The 22337-nt window shown below is 37.0% G+C and overlaps 1 protein-coding gene across 2 annotated transcripts in view; it reads right to left on the bottom strand.

Annotated features, from left to right (window-relative positions):
* Positions 1 to 22337, bottom strand: part of MYOM2 (myomesin 2) — a 74849-nt gene that overhangs the window by 47937 nt on the left and 4575 nt on the right. For both annotated transcript variants that reach the window (XM_048936948.1, XM_048936949.1), the window contains exons 2-10: positions 18802 to 18935; positions 17605 to 17724; positions 15000 to 15138; positions 14641 to 14798; positions 13694 to 13786; positions 4956 to 5044; positions 4828 to 4878; positions 4394 to 4558; positions 1300 to 1461 (exon numbers count right to left, since the gene is read on the bottom strand). In XM_048936948.1, the coding sequence (XP_048792905.1) occupies positions 1300 to 1461; positions 4394 to 4558; positions 4828 to 4878; positions 4956 to 5044; positions 13694 to 13786; positions 14641 to 14798; positions 15000 to 15138; positions 17605 to 17724; positions 18802 to 18908 (1084 nt within the window). In that variant the 5' untranslated portion in view covers positions 18909 to 18935. The remainder of the gene's footprint in view (positions 1 to 1299; positions 1462 to 4393; positions 4559 to 4827; positions 4879 to 4955; positions 5045 to 13693; positions 13787 to 14640; positions 14799 to 14999; positions 15139 to 17604; positions 17725 to 18801; positions 18936 to 22337) is intronic.

The raw sequence follows: 22337 nt of genomic DNA, 5'->3' as shown, positions 1-22337 counted from the left end.
AGGATCCTTAGGTAATGAGAACATAATTTTCCCATATTGAAAAGCAATCAGTTTTGAGGTGGCTGAAATTCAGTCAAGCTGCAGTCCTGGTACACATGAAAGGGAAAAAAAAAATAGGCAAGACAAAGGCCAACAAAAGGCACTACAGACTCTGGAGTACATAGCTCAAGGCCAAGATTCTGTGCACGTGAATGCATTTGCATCAGACTAAGTGCAAAATGGACCATTGAGGTACCTAAAATTAACTCACCACCATGAGAATAATTTCTAGGAAAATTACTATAAATTAGTGAACATTTTTTTCACTTGGGTAGTTTCTTTTTTAGAAATCAATTGGAACTAGAAATCTTTTGCATATTGTTTCCAGAGAGATCAGGGTAGCTTGTTAAACATATATTGAAAAGCTGATGAAGCCTATGGGCTAGTCTCACAAGAAAGATGGACCTCAGCCACTCAGAAAAACATTCATGCCTCTCCACTCCACACAAATTGGCTGGAAGACACTTCTGCAAGTATTTTTTCAAGACCAGCCCAGATCTCTATGGATTTAAAATTACTGCAGCTCCAACAGCTTCAGTGTGGCTGCACCAGTTTGCAATGACTGAGCATGTGGTCAAATGTATTTAAGAGAACGAAAGCACTAACCAGCCAGTTATTTTCATTTCAATAAAAAAAAAATTAAAAGGAAAGACTTAGTTTTGTACAGCTGTACGTATGGGAGCTCATTCTCCCTTCATTGAGAGTTGTGTATGCAAATGCAAGGGCAAATTCTGACCTTTATTCCATTTTAACACATTCATCTTTCTTTTAGCTATGTCTCTTGTGAAAACTGTATTTCTACAATGAGCTAATTTCTCACTTTGCTTCTTTTTGTGCTTATTAAGCTGAGTGTGCCTGGTATGTCAGTGGGAATATATCTTTCTCATCCAGAATTTGAGTGTGCCCAACAAGGCTTGTTCCCACTTGGTAATGTAGATAAAACAACTACAGCGCAGACTGTTAGCATGCAAAGACATTCATTTCCTATTGGGAAAAGAGAAATTAAAGAAAGATATAAGCTGTTTTTTTACAAGAATGATGTATCTCGTTCTCCAAGAAGAATCACGCACTTCTTGAAGCTCTCACTCATGTAGAGCAAGTGTATTGTGTCTAGTACAAACTAGTATATAAATCAAATTACTGTTAAATACCACCATGCCACCTTTCTTTCTGCATCATTTATTGCATAGGGTTTTTTAATGAAACTGCTCTTTCTACTACTATTTTAAATTTCTCCCAAGAAAGGGGTGAAAACCTTACCTCTGACAAACAGGAATGCACTGTATTCATTCACTCCACCTTTTGTAACCATTCGCAGGGTGTATAAACCTTCATCATCTTTGTTCAGATGAGTGAAAGACAGAGCTGCCTGGCCTTCTCCAAAATACAGCTTTGTCCACTTGGAGTCCTTTATCAGAACATCTGGAACAGAAGACCCATGTTAGCACATTGGGCAGCACAAATGCCCTAGTGTAACCCTGTGCTAATGAGAGGCAAAAGTATACCAGCTTTATACTAACTTTATTCAGAGGGACAGTGCTTTGATGCCATGAAAACTCTACAGGAAGTAACTTGCGACTCCCTAAGCATATTTCTTCAATGAATTTGAGAATATGAGGTCTCAGACTATACTATACAGTGCAAACTTCTGAACTTTCATCACTGTTATTTTGAATATGCTGACAGAGAAAAATATCACCAACATTTTGAAGAAAATTATATAAAAACCTGCCATACTCTGTAATAAATGTAGGGTGGAACTTTGTTTCATTATTAATAGGTTTTGTAACCTGTTCAGGTCAAATGTCAGATTACTCAATTTCTTTCTCCAAGTTTAAAAATGAGATTTCTGTTTAATCTGGGTTGCTATAAGCATACACTGAATTTAATTCCTCAAGGCATGTCTGTTCAGCAGTGAATGAAATTATATTTGAATTCCTCATAGGTGAGAGATGGTGACCCATGATTAATGAAAATTAATCTGATTGCCTACTGAAACCTGAGAAAAAGAACGAGCAGGATATTTTATGCTAGCCAAGGGACTTTCTTCACCTTAACTTTTTAAATAATTGCTTGGATTATTTTTTATTTCTAAATCCCTAGGACCTATTGCATATTAATTTATTCTAATCAATTCAGCATAATTATATGTAAAGGAAATGAATATCTATAAATGTTTATTATTCTATTGCTTAAATGCATGTTGGTGCAGATGATTGCAAAGGAATTCATTTTTCCAGCTACCAGCTGAACTACATGGATGGTATAAAAAATAACACATTCAGATAATAAAACATGCTACTAAAACAGTAAATTATGTGATCATCTAAGCATACAGCTTTCTAGAGAGAAGAGTATAAAGTAAATTTAGTCACATTTATTCCCATGGAATCCTTAATCATGAGATCCTTGCCTAGAAAATCTGCCTGTCCCCTTTCTGTCATGTCACAATGGAACTGACACTTCATGCAGAGAGACATGAAGTACTTTAAATGAAATCAGAAAACATCTCCACTTAGAATCTTTAACTAGTGTCTGGGTTCTGGGGAAAATCCTAAAGAAAGAAATGAAGTTGAGCCATGAGCACCTCTGAATAAAAGGTCACTTATATACATTTCAAGCTGAGAGGAATGGCAGACACTCCAGAATTAACTGATATAAACTGCAAACAAGCCTGTACTGCCTGTTAAGGCCACAATCATCCATTCCCACTGTTCATGTGCACCTTACACCAGAAATTATGGAAGTAGTTGTGTTTGGTAAGAGCAGAAAAACTTTCTTTCACAAAAGGCCAAAGACACACTAAATCCTTTAAGAAAGCAAGAGGTCTCTTTTTAATGCAGCCTGGATGGTTGACAAAAGAAGCCAAGAAGAAGAGTAAATTTCAGAGGCCACAAACATATTCTCTGGTTTTACTAGGGAAGGTATTTATGCACCTGTGATCACAATGATATTACAATACCAAAGCCTCACAGTCGTGATCAAATCTTTAGTACACTGATATGTTATGCTCCAGTTCCATCACTTCTGTTATGCTCCAGTTCCATCACTACCAAGACTTATCAAGAGTTTACCTCGGAGTCAGTGTAAGTCAACCTTCACTTGCTGTTTTCAGTATGAGAGATTTTTCCTAAAACATTATTCTTCTGAAAATTCTTGTATAGAGAGGAAATTATATAATTGAAGTTTATCTTCATCAGGCATTTTCATCTGCTGTACTATCAGCTCAGTTGTGCACTCTGTGATTTTTTTCCTTTGAATTTAACTTTATATTCTGTTTTACAGTATAAATAACTGCAGAATGCTGTTGCATATCACTTTATAATGCTTATATTACACAAGAGATCAATATCAGAAAGCTCTAGTTACCAGCTCATCTCTTATTAAGATTGGATAGACATTTCAGAAGTATTATCTTGATTTAGTTTCTGCAGTATCTAAAATTCTTCTAGGTGGACCATGAATTGTAGACGTCATATTCATGTTTGTTGAATCCCAAGCCACATTAGAGGATTTGATTCAGTTGACTTATACACCCCTAGGAGTTTAGTAGACAACCTCAATAAGCTTCACTCATGTGAAGATTATTAATACTGAATAAACATGTATAATTATTAGAAAAAACCTTATCAGGGATTCAACTGTTATTACTTGATTAATATAAACTCAAAAATCATAGGAAAAATAAAGATTGTCTTCATAAAATAGTAGAATTAAATATTGTCCTAAAAAAATCACAGCATTGAAAGCACATAATGTTCTACAAATTATTAACCATCTCATCATTTATGTTAATGCCTTGCCTCCAGATTTCAAGCGATTCAACAGAGGAAATTGTAGCACGCAGCAAAGATTCATAGTTCATGAATTCCTGCTGTATTCGGGAACAAGTTCTGCCACTTGATATAACTTGATACACACTTGATACACTTGATAGTGTGATCTATCTACATATCCATTACATACCAAGAGTGAATTATGTAGGCATTATTAAGTATTAATCTGAAAGGGCTTGTTGAAAGGGCAAACAGTCTTGTTGTTCCATAGATTAAGTCATGGTGGATGAAAACTGAAACAATATGGGGCACTCATGTGAGGAAGTGACTTTAGATTTCCATTTAGTCAGTAAACATTTTAACCATTATCTTATTAGATAATATGAGGTTACCTCCTTTGCTGTGTGTGCTCAAGAATAGGTACACCAAGTCACTAAAGAGAGATTAAGTCCATAAATTCATACTAGAAAAGCTTATTTGCTTAATTCTGAAATTAAACTTGCGAATTTCATGTTCTAAACTGATCAGAGTCTTCTCCAGCATTTTCCACTCAGCTTCTATACAGTGTACCGACTTACCATCTCTATACCACTCAGCACGAGGCCGTAGTCTTTTCAGCTCTGGGGTGACCAACACAGAACACTTAAGGGTCAGTGTTTCACCTTCAGTTGCAAAGGTGACTCCAAATTTCTCCAGAAATTGGACATCAAAATGTGTGAAGCAAACATCATGCGACAGTGGCACTATGCATGAAAAAATGAAAACATTCTTAAGTAAACTGTAGTTGGCACAAGCAGATTACTGTCTAATCTGAATAGAAAATGGAACTCTCTAGTATAATGTATTCTGATCAAAAGATGCAAATGAGAAAGAAAAGCATCTGGACAGCTCATATTGGTATCAGAAAAAAACAAGTTATATTTAATTTCCTCATATGTAAAACATTATTATGGCTCTTAATAATGATAAGGGTATACAAACTACTTAAGCAAAAATTTTATAAATTGCTTACAGTGGAAGGGCATTATCCCAGCTGGGTGAGGCTCTTCACTCTCTCTGTACCCTGTGAAACACACAATAAAGATTCAACAGCATGAACATGATAATTATTTCTTATTTTAACCATAAATTAGTACTTACTTCTCACAACCACAGCACAATTAGTTGATGCCTGCCCGTGGATATTTGTTGCAACAGCTGAATAGGTAGCAGAATCATCGAAATCAGCTCTGAGAATGGAAAATAGGGAAATAAATGACTCGGTGCAAATACAAATGCTCTTAATGATCAATATTACAAAACAAGCTGTGCAAACACTGAACAAAGCTCTTCACTCACACTAAACAGTATAAGTTGATGAAAGACAATCAAAAAGCTGGTTCTATGTTTTTCTATGATTTTATCATGGATTAATGTGCAGGTTGCAATGACTTGAGCAAACTGGAGATGACCTTTAGAGAATGATCAAAATAAGAGAGCTGGTATATACCAGTGCGGCTATTCTTTTTCGCTATGCAACTATGCTCTTAATCTGTCTTGCCTTTCTGCCACATACTTTAGGGAAGATACATGGAATAAAAGGATGTGATGCTTGCAGAAGTACATTGCTCTACAGTGATTCCTAGAAAGTACATACTGGCTTTTTATGCCTCTCATACCTCCTAGGAAATGCAAACGAAACAAAACAAAACAAAAACAAAAAAAAAAAAGGAATCCAACTTAAATTGTGGCATAAAGATTTTGGTTTATTTTGTTAGTGACAAAATTTATCTATTATGTAAGGAGAATTTAAAAGAAAACAAAATTCAAAAAAATAATTACTTCATGGCAAATAGTGCCCAGTGATGGAATGTCTCACCTACTACGTCCTCCCATGAAGGAGAATTTACGCTAACAGATATATAACCAATTAAGATACAAGTCCAAACCTTTTTCTATTAAAGATGTGATAAACCACAAGAAATACTACTTCAGTGGGTATGACATAAAATTGAAACAAAGGAAAGAAAACTAATTCTTTATTTGCACATGCATTTTTTTGTGCAATTACTTTAATTTATAGTTGAAGTAAATTTATCTGTGTCTAATAAGCATAAACATCACTGACTAGGAGCATTAAAAATATTTTAGACTCCTTTTTGTTAAAATACAGATTTAGATAGAATGAAATTTCCTCGAAAAAGAATATTAGTCTGCAAGAAGAAACAATTTTGAAAAAGTTGGAATATTTCATTTTAATATTTCATGGAATCATAGAATGGTCTGAGTTGAAAAGGACCACAATGATCATCGAGTTCCAGCCCCCTGCTATGTGCAAGGTCACCAACCACCAGACCAGGCTGCCCAGAGCCACATCCAGCCTGGCCTCAAATGCCTCCAGAGATGGGGCATCCACAACCTCCTTGGGCAACCTGTTCCAGAGCATCACCACCCTCTGTGTGAAAAACTTCCTCCTAATATCTAACCTAAACCTCCCCTGTCTCAGTTTAAAACCATTCCCCCTTATCCTATCACTATTCACCCTTGTAAACAGTCATAATCATTTCAGAATGAACATTTCAGTTCAAAAAGATATTTCAGGATTTACATCTGCTTTATTTTCAGAAACATACTAAATACTTTAATATGAAATATTCTCATATATTGGTTTTTAATAAATAAAGATTTTAATTTGGCTAAAGTTGATATCTTTTCTTGAGCTTTTTTCCTTTAAAAATATGTTCATGTCAAAGAAAATTGTCAATTTTTTTCCTATTTCTTGGAATTTCTATTATGATTAGCCATCGGTTAATCAGAGCACTGTCTGAAATATGTATAATTAAATTCTGCTTCTGTGTATTCCAATGCATTTGATGGAGATCCTTCAGTAATTTCCAGTGACGATACATAATGTTCTACACTTGTGCATTTAGTTTCCTCTAAGAAGAATTAATGAATTTGTATATTCTTGGCAACTGCCAGATTAGAGGGATGAAATTGTGCCTGTACTTGTCTTCTAAGAATTCTTATATCCCAGGTGTGAAAGAAGAAGGAATGCATAAAAGTGTTTGAAGTAAATTGTATAAGAGAATGCCAATCTGGGGCCATGTAGTACTTGAGACAGGCACATCAGACTCCTTTTTTTCAGCTCTTATATATATTCTTGGCAGTGTCAGTAAAAAATGATACTTTCTGTTCTGTGATGCCTAAAAAAAAAAACTTGATGAAAGCTCTATAAAATTGTGGTTTAACTCTTTAAACGAGCAGGAGTAACTGCTCCTCCTAGAGGCAAATCTTCAGCACACAATTCACAAAACATGGCATGCTACCAAGTCAATCATACATTTAATTATCAAAGACAGAGGAGTGACTCTTAAGATTAACCCACTTATCCAGAAAGCCTGGAGTTAGAGTATGAAACCCATTATCACTCTACTGCAGTCTAGGCAGGAAAAAGTAAGTCTGAAAAGCACTAGAGAAGAATTGAAATAATAGGCTAAATGTTACTCAATATTTCAGAGATTTCTGAAATTATTTTAAAAATATCAATACCCATTCACCAATCTACATAAAGCTAAAATGATTCTGGACTTAGCTGAAATCTCTTGGAGTTAGTGACGTTAACTTCTTATTAACACTAATATTTTTTTTTTAGTATCCCAGTTTCACTGTATTAATATTTGTGTTATGTCAAAAGTGAGTTAAAACTTTAGTGCAGGTTTTTTTTCCTAAATCATGCTTCAATGTCTCTTTGTTGAAATATACATAACTTACACACTGTTCTCAGCTCAGTACGGTGCCTTGCTATAATGAAACAAGCCAACAACAAACGAAGCATCTCAAGAAGTTTATTCAAGGGGCATTAGATAATTGACTGTGGTAGAAATCTAAGGTGTACAGGTCACTCTGCACTACACCTGTTCTAAAGGAAATATATGTAGTACGTAGTATGCAGTACATACAGTAAGACATGTAATATACAGAGATCACCCTGCTTGAACAGCCCTTGGCATGTAATAGCATGTAACAGCTCCCAAAGGACTGCTAGGCACAGCTCAGAAGACAGCAAGGGGCTTTTCCCAGGAAGCATCCTGGTTGTAGCTGCTCTGTCCTGAAGGATAAGAGGATTAGCTGCGTGGCTGTCATCCACTGGACACCAGGGGAGCACTGTAGAAGAGGATGCATTTAGTTCGTTATAGAAGGACAGCAATTCCTAGTCACCAGTGGCAGGTAGTGCCATAGCATACCCTGCAGACCTCAGCCCTTGATACATGCCCCATAAAGACTTCCTGTTCTCCAGGCCACTGTCCAGGCCAACCCGTCTAGAGACCTATAGAAGTGTACTGCAACTTCACCAGCCTTCGCCTCCAGGCTTCTCCAGGAGACATGCTGCAGGGCTGGTGCTGATCCATCCCCAGCTGCACACAGTTCAGGCAGCTCTCAGCACTGACACCATAATGGAGTGATGGATGGCTGCCTCATCACTGCTGTACCAGGCTGCTCCCTTTCACAAACAAAGCACTACTTCAGGCCTCTCTCAAATACTACTTAGCTGCTCTTCAACACAATGAGGTTAATTCAACTATCAGTTTAAAATAGCCAGCATCTGCTTTCACTGTTGGCTTCATTTTCCAGCAGAATAGCAGATAAAACATTCAATAGTAATTAATTTCTATAAGAATCACTCAGGATTCAGGAACTGAAACATAATTTATTAACCACAAATTGGCATAGAAATAATTAAGAAAATAGAGAACAAATGTGAGGCCACATTCTGCTTGACCACTCAAAGCATCAAAAAAATCAGAAAATGAGGAAACAGCATGAATCAAATATCTGATTAACTTTTTGATAGGTATATAGCTGTGCTACTCTCAGTCCTTTCCCCATAATTTTGCAGTCTCATAAGGCACAGCAAAATGCCTCTATGTATTTTGGGTCTCCAAGGTAGAGGAAAGAGAATATAACCATAGAAGTCTCCAGAACAGACAGAAGAGTCACAAAAGGATTGTTTCTGTGGCCCAACCAGCTTGATGTATTAAAGGACCTATCTGACAGAATTGTTTAGATTAGTGATGGTGTGAGAACTAATTTTATAAAAGGATGGAGCACGCTTATTTTTTACAGTACATTTTCTTTTATGATGAGGAACAAGATTCTTGTTGTTATTATGAACATACTGATAATAATTCCCCAGTCCAGGCATTTTAAGAGATTCTACTAATTCTATCCATTTTCTGGAGGTCACTGCTTTGAAACCATTTTATAGTACTCTCCCATAACCTCTAACTGAACTCACCAGGGGATAAATCAAACCATCTTAGATAGCCTCACACTCAATGGCCTGCCTTTAAATTTGATGTTGGAGGTATATGGGGTTAGTAGGTTAGCACTACACAGTGCATTGGCTTAATACACGCAAGTCGACACAAGTCGAACAGGATGGCAAGGTACATCAAGTCCTAATTCTCCTTTGGTGCCAGATAATATTCAGATTGAGGATTACCTTGGAAACTACTTCCTTTTCTGTGAATATAAAAAATAGATTTCCTAGGTACACCATAAAGTGCCCTGAGTCAAGACCATTCCTAAACTGTACACCAGTTTTCCTTGCATCATGATGGAGAATGTATTATCTAACCTTTACAAAGGTCAGTTAAAATATGCTTAGAGTACATTTAGAAAATATGAGGTGTGAGGGCACCTCACACATGTTTCAAGGTACTAATAACTTTTGTGAAAATTAAATTGCCCTCAATCCACACAAGTTTCTGCAGCTCTTGTGGTTGTGAAGGGAATATTCCCCAGGCAGATACTTCTGTTTAAAATGCATATATTCATTTAAACATAGGGATTGAGACTAAGATAACATTTTTGCATGAATTAGAACACAACTTAGTGCATGTCAAGAGCAGGAAGCATAACATAGCACATTTCAAGAATTAAAGTTGCCTCCTTGAATTTAAATGACAAAATATTCAGCATTACATCTATATGATACCAAAATGTGGAAACACTCTGCAGGATCACCATCTCATATTCTGATTCTCTAGGCAGACTGAACCTGATAGATTCTTTTCAATTGGTTAGGTTTTGTTCTTACTGAATAGAGAACCTCTGTTTTGAGGTTGACACTGTCTCATGCCCATCTCATTGGCTCCCAGCTATTGCAGCTTGTAGAGGAAAGTGACTGACAGGCCAGAAAATTACAGATAATTTCATTTGGGGGATATTGTTTGTATTTCTGCGATGAAAAAAAGAACTGAAGCACACCATACCTGCTGCCTATACATACACTGGCAGCGCATACCTGCAAGGCGCCAGGACCTGCAGCCTATCACCACACAATCAACTGTATGCAGCTCCAAGGCTCTGCCTCCTGAGCTGGACAAGTACCTTTGCTGCAGTGCCTGCACTCTGTCCTGCTTCCACCCACAGCAGGAGGAAGGGCAGGCCTCATTCTGAAGTTCCAGCTTAAATTATTCCAAGCCTTTTGTTCCTAATCAAACTAAAATAGCACTGTACTGACTGCACAGTGTCATTTATTAAATGAGAATAGTTAGAAAAGAAGGTTCATTCAATTTTTAAGCTTTTTTTTTTTCTTTTTTTAAAGCAATGCTGACGATGCTTAGGAGCTGAGTGCTCGATTAGGGACTAGTTCTGCCTTCTGGCAGTAGGTATTACACTGCACTCTACTGGCTTTGCCACGCATTTTCACTGATGGAACCACAAACTCTTTCTTGCTGCAATTAGAAGCATTTTTAAGCAGTGAACTGGAACAGGAAAGGGAGATAGCCTTAATGAAATATAAAACACTGCCAAATTTTGAGATTGTAAAAGTGGCAGCGTGCAACTGCACCACACTGACATTGCTCTGGAAAATCAAACTTCTTTCTCTGCTTATCATTTCTCATCAGTTCATCTGCCTGCTCATTGCAGGGCTTTTAGAATACTGGGAGCATGCTACTGTCCGCTCTATACTCCAGTCACCATATCAGAATACATAGTATAGCCCTTCATGGTTGTGTAAAGCCGAGTGATTCATTGGAGAAGCAATTTGACTTTCATATCAGTGAAAGAACTAGTCCATGCATCATAAGAAATAAAAAAAAAGAAAAGCATTAGAGAATAGAACAAAAACCTGTGGCTAGACAAATAGCATCAACTAAGAAATCCAAAACGTTTTAATTTAATCCAAAATTTAAAGTACTGAGATAGACACTAACATGTAAAATATTTTCAGCCATGCAATAGAGAAACAGAGTGTACTAATCTTTTCTACCTCTGATAGAGAAATATTTTATTGTATCATCTGACTATCTGTAGTTAAATTAAATGGAATAAAGAAATAAATATTAAACAAGCCCTATAACTGTGAGAAGTTCAAAACTTATCATGAAAGCTCCATATCCCCCTTCTTTACTGCATAAGGGAAATCTTGAGCTCAGACTCTGAATTGAGAAAGGTTATAATGAGCAAGAGAGGGGAACTATATGGTAATTATAGTGCTTAATGAATGTAGAAAATGTGGTAAACTGAGCACAAAGCATCATGAAAATAGGAGACTGAGAAATGGAAATGATCTTCTATAGACATGGGCCCTCGAAGACAGCAAATACGAGGGATGAAATTGTGTCCAGTTACTGTTTTAAGTTGACAAGGTGACGTCCTGGTTCTGGCGCCTCAAGAATTTTTCCACTGGGATCAAGGAATACTCATAGGAATAAATATCACACTTGCATCAGAAGGAAAAGTTCACTCCCTGAGCTTCCCTGAAGCACTAAAAAGGTAGCCAAGAAATTCCAAGGCAGTTCTGAGTGGCTGTGGATCAGATGATATGCAGCTCAGCACTTTGGTATGAACAGCTGAGAAGAGCACAGCAGTGGATAGGTGGAAAATCCAAACTGTTCTACTTCTAGGAAAAAAATAGTGCTACAAATATGCATGCATACAGATATTTATGGAAGATCCAAAGTGAACTGATAAACGTTTTTACTTAAAACTTTAGTAATACATATTTTAACCAAATACATATAATTTGTCAAATACTAGTACATATAATAAAAGCAATAGAAAAACTATCAAAACATTCTTTCATTTCCCACAGGTTGATTTTCCAACTACTGGCAAGCACTAAGAAATTAATGGTCCAGTTTTGAAATCAAATAGACCAGTAATTAAAAATTTTCTGAACAGAAAAGGAATAGAGCAACAGTAGTTGAAGAGGGCAGCTTAACTGAGCATGAGTGACCACATATGAATACACACAGATCTGTGCCTGGTAAACAGTGGATGATGATGAGGGGGGGTGGACTCTTAAGTGTTTGCCAGTGAATGACTCTAAGGTATGTCTGAATAAGTACAACTCTATCTGAACAATCCCAAAGGTGGCTGTGAATGTTGTCTACATGACTGATAACCAGTAACGGAAGACAAAAAGGTACCAGGGGATTATAAGATACCTCTGATGTGATGGCTACAGATGCTCTAAAAGCACTATCCTCACTGATTCTCGCTTCCTCAAAAAGCAATTTACACTCTAAAAGTCAGAAAAGAAAACTGTGCTACATATTGAATGTCGGGACTCACCAAGCAGCAGCTTATTAACGCTAAGCAAGATAAACACAAGTACAATCATCTACTTGCATTAAGTTACCCATATTTTATCTATCACTCATTGCCACACAGATCCAGACAGAGGAGAGCATTTTTCATTTTCATCTGCTGCAAGGGAGAGGGTTGCAATATAGCAACCTGTTTTTCTCTTTTAACCTCACCTCCAAAAGTAATGCTGGTGAGATAGAACTAGCTGTGATGAGACATCTCATAGATACAGAGAGCAGCCAGGAAATTACTCATGTCCTGGGGTTGAAGGCTGTGAGTATCTTATAGGTACTTACAAGTACTACTACTCCTTTAGAAATCTCTTAAGAAGCAATAACAGAGTGGTTATGGCTGAGAACTTCTATACAGGGATATGTTTCTCCTGTCCTGAGCTACAGAAAGTTGAAAAGTCCAGTTGGACTTCATTTCAGAAACAAAGACAAGCATTCCTTCCCAAAAATAGAAAGAATTATGCAGTTATTTTCTCTGCTCCGCTTTCTCACAAGTTCAGGGTCTCTTCCACTGCTGACAGGTAGACAGAGTAGAAGATGAAACGTTTGATTAGATAAGGACTAGCTACAAATATTCCAGCTGTTTGACCACAGCTGATAATCATATCTGGAGAAGTTTAAAAGCAAAGGTCTTTTTCGTGCCTCTTCTCTAGATATTCATTTTCTTTTTTGAATACTGCTGTTATATCCTCATTTTACTCTGGCATTTTATATTTTATAAAAAGAATTTGTACTGAGTCATAGGCAACAGGCAACATTTCAGCTGTTTAGGACAGCCTGGTATGAGTGTTAGTTTTAGGAAGATGTTCTATACAGGCATTTTCTATATTTCAAGATTAACATCATTTTGAAAAACACAATAAATTAGATTTTTCTTTCTAAGTTAACACTTCCTTAGTTCTCAGAGAACAAATAAATGGAGATCAAAAGGAAATAGAACCCGCCATATAATAAAACAAAAACCTATAATTGTGTATCTTTGCCATGGCCAGTAGAATTTCTAGGTAACTTAAAGAGCTTTGTCATGAAAAGAACATAAAATACTCATTTTTCTACTTTGATTGCCAAGAAAACAAAATTATAACAAAAAAAATAACTACTTCGTTCAGCCACTTACATCTGCTTTACGTTTTATAGACTGTCAAAGCTAAATAATAGAAATATCTACTTTTTCATTTTCAACTCATTTTCATGACATAGTATCCAGCTATTTAGTGAACCACGTCTAGCCTAAATTTGAGAGAAATGTGATGAATTTGAATAGAGTATAAGAATCTACTGTACCTGTTTATATGCAATACATGTACTCCATATTTGTTTTCAACAGTGTACTTTGCTGGATCACTTGCTGGCGTAATCAGTTCCTCATTTTTGTACCTGACAATCAAGAAAAAATGAATTAATTAATAGCAGCTTCTATTCATTGCAATGATTTGGCTGTTTTTTACATTCAGGAACCATTTTTTATAATCTGAGAACTCTATACATTTTCTCTAACTGTATTTTCCAATATTATGTGAATAAATACAATTCAGGCCACAAAGGTGAAGGAGGACCATTGCTGCAGTAGATAGTGGAAAGGAATGTACCCAGACTAGAAGAGATGGCAGTAGAGAAAGACAGGATGTTACTTGAACTTTCCAGTCCACTAGCCCTGACACAAGATGGGAAGCAAACTTTGATCAGAGTAGAGCACTTCAGCTCACAAAAGGGAAATAGCAATTGGGTAAGATATTCACAGTTCAGTCTGTAGCTCTGCCATATATCAGATAGAACGTATCTAGACAGGAGGGCAGCTTCAGGGTCTTTACATTAATGTCCACCTCAAGAGGGGCTGACACAAAGCAAACACTCAGTCTGTGGCAATTGCCTATGACAACAATAGTGATGTACAAGTTAACCTGGGCCTAGTTTGTGAACTTTGCATATTGTGCCATTTTCTACTTCATCTTCAGGGAAATGAATGGCCAAAAAGACTGGAATGCTTTCCACAATCTGCGTTCTGAAATGCTCAATTTTGCTGCTCTTCGCACTGCGCATGGCCATTCAGGAAGCTTTCCACCCACTCTTCCCACTGCAGTGTCAAGCACCAGGATAAAGCCCATACATGAGGATTACCAAGTGTTTTTAAATAGCCATTATGTGTGTGACGTTTATCACTAACGCCATAAATTCCCAATGGGAAAAGCTAAACAACATTTTTAGAGGCCTGGATAAGGCCAATTTCTTACCACTGAACAACAGGGGAGGGAAATCCTTGTACAGTGAAGCAAAGACGCACAGACATCTTCTCCCAGACAGTGTGAGATCTCAGGCGCACTAGGATTTCAGGAGCTCGACTTATTTTTTCCTCAAAAGCATGTCTTTCCAGAGCCATATTTTCTTCTACCTGTTAGACAAAGGAAACCAATAGAAGTAGGAAAAGAAAGGAAGCATTTAGCACTAGATTCAAATAGACTAGAAGATTAATCTCAAATTCACAATATCAAAAAATGTTAAGTCATTACTAATATTTGAAACATACACCTAATTTTTAGTATATCTTACAATTGTACTTGGATAGGGACAAAAAAAATATTCAGTACTGTACCATTCTTTGTATAGCAAGTCTATCCAGTTGTTCCCTAGCATGGTGCCTGGCCATGTGAATCTCTCTTTCCAAAGATGACAACTCACTGGCAAATTTGATCCTTTTTTCATCACTAGCATGAGTCTTTTGTTCATGAGTCCTGTAGAACAAGAAAAAATGTCAGATAAGAATGATCAATATGAAGCTTTAAGATTATTAGTTACACACATTAGGCATCTAAGGGCTTTGAAACCACATCAGGATGGAAAACTTAGTTTCGGAATTAGTCTACCAGTCTATAAGTTTATCCTAGTGAGCTTGTGAGGTGCATATGACTATGGCATAGACTGAATAGTTGGGCAGAGAGGAACCTGAATGAGGTTTAATGCGAGCAAGTGCAGAGACTTGCACCTGTAAAGGAATAACCACATGCATCTCTACAGGTTATGGACTGACCTGCTGGAGAGGAGCTCTGTGGAGAAGGACCTGGGTGTTCTGGTGGACAACAGGTTGGCCAAGAGCCAGCTGTGTGCCCTTGTGGCCAAGAAGGTCAATGGTGTCATGGAGTGCATTAAAAAGGGTGTGGCCAGCAGGTCAAGGGAGGTGATTCTCCCCCTCTACTCTGCCCTGGTGGGGCCACATATAGTCTACTGAGTCCAGCACAGGGCTACCCAGATCAAAAAAGACAGGGATCTTCTAGAAGGAGCCCTGTGTAGGCTCACAAAAATGATAAATGATGATGATAAAAAGATGATAGATGATTTCCAGTACAAGGAAAGGCTGAGTAACCTGGGTCTGTTCAGCCTCAGTAAGACTGAGAGAGGATCTAATTAATATTTATAAATATCTAAAGGGAAGTAGGTGGCAAATGGATGAAGCCAGGCTCTTCGTGGAGGTGCATAGTGATAGGGCAAGGAATAATGGTCTAAAACTTGAACATAGGAAGTTTCATACTAACATGCAGAAGAACTTTTTTACAGTAAGGGAGACGGTGCACTGGAACAGGTTGCCCAGAGAGGTTGTGGAGTCTTTTTGTATGGAGATATTCAAGACCCATCTGGACACCTATCTTTGTAACCTACTTTAGGAGGGGGGTTGAATTTGATGATCTCTTGAGGTTCCTGCCAACCCTCACAATTCTGTGATTCTTACACTGTCTTTCCCCCCATATATGTTGTGCCATAGCTTCATATTTCTTGGAAGCAGGCATGGTCATACTGTCCTGACAGTCCACAGCCTTATTCAAGATCAATAACATGATTGGCTTCACTCTGGCTTAAACTTTCCTTCCCATGGATGCAATAAGGCAGAGTAGTGAAGGCAGGTTCTATGCCTACGTCATATTATGATAAAAGTTGTGCCATGTTTCTAGTGTGTCCCTGGCTCTAGCACCTGAGAATCACTTCTAGATCCAAGGGCTGCATCAAATGTCCTCACCTGACAGATATAGACCAAGGAGTTCACAAAGATGTGATGAACTGCTGCATACACCAAAGTTATCCTTGGACAGGGGCAAGCAGGACATGCTACAGAAACTGCTAGTAAAAGACTCTCCTGAGAAATTTGTTGGTTTTAAAAGGGTTAGTGAGCCACCTGGGGAAACTGTGAGGAAGAACTGACTCCATAGATTTTTCAGAATTCTTATAAAAACCTCAACATTTTCATGAGGAGCTAACTCACGCCTCTTCATTCATGATGATTCTGTAAGCAGCCTACATTACTTGGCCTTGACAACAGCACAAAAGCAAGGAGCTATCAGCAATTTCTAACACGACTATAATTACAGACTCTTAAAGTATAACCCAAGATGCAGTGAAGCAAAGAAGACGACTTGCATGATCTTCAGTGAACAAGTAGATCAAGATATTGTTTTCACTGCTATTTTTTTAAATATCTGTTTTTTTTCACTTCAGTGTATTGTGAACACCAGCCTTGTTTTGCCATGTATAATTTAATATTAATAAAATTTAAGATGGTTTTTAAAAGATAAGTTATATTATGCTAATGAGTTTTATTCCCCTGGAACATTCTACACCTAGGATGTATCTTTCAAAAAAAAGTTCAAGAACCCTAAATATGTGTATGATATTCTCAAAAATTTTCTACAGATAAGGCAGAATTAATTCTTGTATCTTATACTGTCTATATATTTGTTACAGTCACTGTAAAGCATGTCAGAGCAGAAACAGTCAAATTCTCTAATTGGAGCATTGCTGCCAGCACATTTATTCTAAGACTTCATACCATGGCTGTAATTGAGACATGACAAAAAGCCATCTTGGTATTAAGGAAAGAATTCAAAATGTTCAAACTGATCCAAACCAGAAATGTAGGAATAGTGCAGTAGATCTGTTTGAAAATGTTTTGAATCCTGAGCAGATTCTAATTTTTATTGAGTTTAAAGCTATTTGCAAGGACCATGCTGGGGATTAAGGGGAACAACTCTGGGTTGAAATATGAGAATGAAAATGATACTTGGTGATTTAGTATTCTAGCCAAAATAGATTAGTGTTGAACAGTGACAGAGAAGACTCCAGTCTTGCTGACTTTGAAGAGAGCCCTGGCAAAAAAGAGATACTGAATGGAACCAGAGCCACTACACAGGTCAGGTGGGACACAGCTTTACCTTTTTCTGGATTCTTGCATTGCTTCATGAGCCAAGCTGCGTGCCCTCCTGGCACAGAGTCTGCATGTTGTTTTTCCCAGGCCAATTGATTCATAGTGAGCAGCCTGCCTAGAAGCAGCCCTTCAAATATATTTAAAAAAAAAAAAAAAAAAAAAAAAAAAAGCCAAAACTGTTATATCCCAACTGTTATATCTGGGAAAAAAATGCATTCATAAAAATCAAACAAATTACTTTAAGCAAGCTAAATTCTGTAATCGAGCATAGTTTGGTAAAGATGCTACTTTGCATTCCTTACTAACTGCAGTGCTACTAGGATGTTCTGATTCCCAGTCGACCTTCAGAGGCTTAATGCCCATCATTAATCACTTGAGGTCATTAGACACTTTATTTCATTTGATTCTATTAAATAGTCTACAGTCCATATTCAATCCTTTAAGTGCTGTGGTAGCACTGCTAAATGAACCACAAGGGAACCAGCTTGTCTAATAATCAGTGCACACAGAATCCCTATAATACTGCATATTTCTAAATATTCTTGCCTTTCTACACTTCACATAATCTTCCTCATAAAATCCCTCTTTCATAAGGGAATCTGCAGAAGCTGGACAGTTAGCTAGGCATCTTAATTACTCAAGAGAGAGGACAGTAATTCCTAAGCAACCCAGATTCAATGTTCCAGGCTTTAAAACTAAAACTCAGAGACTTCATGAGAGGAATTGAAACTGTTTTGTTGTTTAGTTGATTTTTTAAGAAAGAAATAATTTGAACAACAAAAAAAAACATAATTAGGAATAGCCAATTTCGGGAGAATTAATATTCTTCTCATGTTGTATGGAAGAATGGATAAAAAACCTGCTTCTATTATTTACAATTTATTTCAGTGCAATTTTACTTAAGACAAAGTGAGATTCAATCAGAGCTTAAAAAATGGAATTTCCAATTTGGAGGCAGTAAAAAGGATGAAACCTCAGATAAAAAGCCTGTGTAGATGGGTTGCTACCTAACTAGATAGTCTAGCTATGCTGGTGGAAGATGACAGACAAGAAGCATCTCTATGGAAGGAATTGAAAAAAGTACCATTCTGAATAAATCACCAGCAAGGGAGAGGAGAATGCAAGTATCTGGATTCTAAGAACTGACTGATTATCCAGTATAGAAACATCTGTATGCGATACATGAGAAATACATGGTACTCACTTTCTTGCTGCATATTCTTCAAGTACATATCTTGTCTGAATGTTGCGATAGGACTGATCAAAGTGTTTGTGTCTTTTCTGGTAAAATGGCACTGCAACTGATGACATACTTCAGTTTGTTACAACCAGCAGTTCCTGCAATGAAATCACAGTTAGCCATATGTTTCAGATACTTGTTTGATATTTTTACATACGTATACATATGTACAAGCACAGATGTACAAAATTCCATCACTTTGTCGCAAACAGAGCCATCAGTTATATACATGGGCACATCGGGCTGTTTATTAGCCACAAAACACGCCACAAAATCATAGATAATAGAGCAAGAAGATCTTGATGAATTATTTTTCTCTTCTTTCCAGATGTCGTTTAATACCTCCTTAGAAGTTTCCAGGGACAGAAATCTGACAGCTTTTGGGACATTTTCGAGCTATTTCATTTCTCCACTTTTCAAATATTTTGCTTTATCCCTTCCTGCAATTTACACTCACCATTTCTAGCCCAGTTCACCATGACAACACAAAATAGATTGTATTAATCCACTCTGCATCAGCATGTTGAAGATTCCAACACTGCATTCACATCTCCTATCAGCTCTCCTATATAAACCAAAAAAAGCTGGCTCATGCTGTTTTTTCTCATGTGTTTCTTTTTTTTTTTTTTTCTGTAGACCAGTCATTCTGGTTGTCCTGCAGAATGCCTCCAAAACATTTGCAGAGTTTGATCATGATAAAAGGTTCAGGGAGCTCTCAAAAACATGTGGTCAGCAAGCATACTGTGTCGGCGTTTACCGAATTCCCAGCTAAGCTGTTAAAAGCAGACAAAAGTGTCTGCATCTTTTTTATGCTCATTAGGAAAATGATGAAAACTTTTTGCAAAAGTGTGGAATGCTACTGGCTATATCCTGAGAAGGTGTCAGCCTATGCAACTGTAAGTCCTGCTCGTATTCTCAGTTGGATGTAGACTCTGTGCTCCTGGGCTACTTGGTCTAAGTGGCTACGCGGGACAACAGCAGGCAAACAAATCAGACACTTTCTCCAAGAGATGGCTGCTCTTTAGTAACAATATAAGCAATTTTCCTATATAAAGTCTATAAAGTAGCTGTGCCAAAGCCTGAACTTAGGCAAATTCCTGAGAGAACATCTGATTTCCTTCTTCCAGGATAGGAGAATGCCCCATTTATTTACACTCCTATGCAGTTTTTTGGCCAGCAGTTCTGGCATGGCCTGGGACACACTCTGGGATGTGAAACACCACTAGGTCAAGCAGGGGCCACACTGAGAGATTTCAAGGCCCCAGGGTAGTCATGGACCTACTTGTCCCTGCCCAACCTTCCTGGGCCTTCCCTGTTACCCAGTTATCCACATCAGCCCCTAGGGCACACAGGCCCTGCTCCTATAGGTACAATGGGAATTCCCATTAATTAATTGCAAAGACAGTAGTAATGACCAATTTTAATTGATTTCTAATTACTACCAGATACCTGTGCTTTGGGGAGAAAAATTAATACACACATCAAAATCAGAGGAATGACTCTTTCTGGAAAACAGATATTTCTGTTAAAATGAAATTTAATTCAAAATTAAATAATCTTATTCACACATCATTCTCAACTTTCAATTTTCAATAACTTTATTTTGTTTAATTAATTGTGGATTTGTTTAATGTATTGTGGAAAAAGCATGTGCAATCCACTTACTGAAAATAAGCTTTTAAATACTTATTCTGAAAGCAGTGATGTTTTCTGTCATGTACCTGCATTTTTAATATTATCTCATGTTTAAAAAAAAAAAAAAAAAAAAGTTGCAAAATTCCAATTTAAGAATAGGTAAGAAATTATAAAATTGTTGAAAATCACAAATATAATCAAGAATTTTGCATGCATTTTTAGTGTGACCTTTTAAAGATTTTCCTAACTGTACTGTTAGCCAGATCATGTATGCAGAAGAAACTACTTCGTACATTTTGTTATTCTTGAAAAAATCAAAGCTAGATCTCTTACAGGACACATTAGACTTTTAGGAAGAAGAAAAGATGATTCACTGAAAAATTGCGACTCAGTTTAATATGTCCCTCCTCTTTGTGTTTGTGTTTAGCAATTTGCCTGAACCCTACAAAATCAAATCCAAATTAACTGAAAGCGAACAAGCAAACAGACATGCTTAAAAGGCTAAGAAACTGAATCTTAAACTCTGGTAAAGCACCTACAAATACCCCATTTCCAGCATATGATACTATAAATTCTAGCTGCATCTGAGTGTTAGTTTCAGGTATTCAAAAGCTGAATCAGATTCTCCCAAGTCATGACATTCTCACACCAGCTAGTCTTACTTTTCAAAGTAAAATTTCTGCAGGTATATTTAGGTGTATTTACATTTAATAGTAGAAAGATCTTAATTAAAAAAAAAAAGCCATAAGATTTAATCACACAATGTTTTATATGTTTTATATTTTACCACCTGACAGCTGCACCTTCTGCATAGTCTCTAGCCTTCATTCCCTTTTCATTCCTTTTTTAAAGAGATATGAAAGTTACTAGTCACACATGCAGGAATGAGAGCTTTAGGCAAAATACCATATGCTGTGAGACAAAAATAAAGCAGGTTTACAGCATTAATAAGAGACGTTAAAGAAATGTATTATAACATTTCTAGAGAAATAAAAAAGTTAACACCATTCAAGTCAGTACACCATTGTGCAACAGCTTGCAGAAATGCAGATTTAGTTATGTGCCCTCATGCAGTGCTGAGCTGACTTTAATTTATTAACTCATTATAGGAGTAACACATTGTCTTAGCTACATAAACACAGTTATACAGACAGATTAGCAGCCTTGCTTCTCCTACTTTTCATATCAGTACATGACATGATGTCTGCAGTGATCAAATACTGATTTTCTTCCAGTTGTTTAACCGTGTGACTATTATGCATATATATTTGCCTTTCTCCAAAGTTTGTATGTTAACCAAATAGTTAATAGTATAATGTTCCATCTGTTCTATTTTTAATTAGCCCTTTCACTTAAATGAAGCTGCAAATGGCAAACCCATAGATTCAGCTGACTCAGCTGTGAAGGGCTACTCATGTTTACATGTGGCCCCATTAAACAATTCTATGAATTTATCAACATGCAACTTATGCGTTGCTATGTGTATGCTATGTGTACAACTCCCCCTGAGATCTGATTTGTGTACAAGGGCTGCACAGTAATTCCCAGGTGCCTGGATGGATCACAGCCTAGGTTATTTTCATTTCTGAGATAGGAACAAACATCTTTGCCATTTACAGTTCCACTTTTTCCACTAAATGTAAAACCTGCATTTTAACTAGCATGTCTTTTTCTGTTAATCAGCACACAAATCTCAAAATTTCAGTTCAGATACTCTTCACATTTACTTAAGCGTCTATAGAGCGTCTATAGAACGGAAACAGGCATAGCCCTTTGCTCCCAGCCTACATGCAAGCAATTAGCAGAGCTTGTTAGCAGCCAGACTCATTGTACCTTCTGTTAACACAGAGGGGAGCTGCCTGGCA

The sequence above is a fragment of the Lagopus muta genome, chromosome 2 (assembly GCF_023343835.1).
Source record: "Lagopus muta isolate bLagMut1 chromosome 2, bLagMut1 primary, whole genome shotgun sequence".
Taxonomy (NCBI): Eukaryota; Metazoa; Chordata; class Aves; order Galliformes; family Phasianidae; genus Lagopus; species Lagopus muta.
This window is presented reverse-complemented; position numbering and strand designations above follow the sequence as displayed.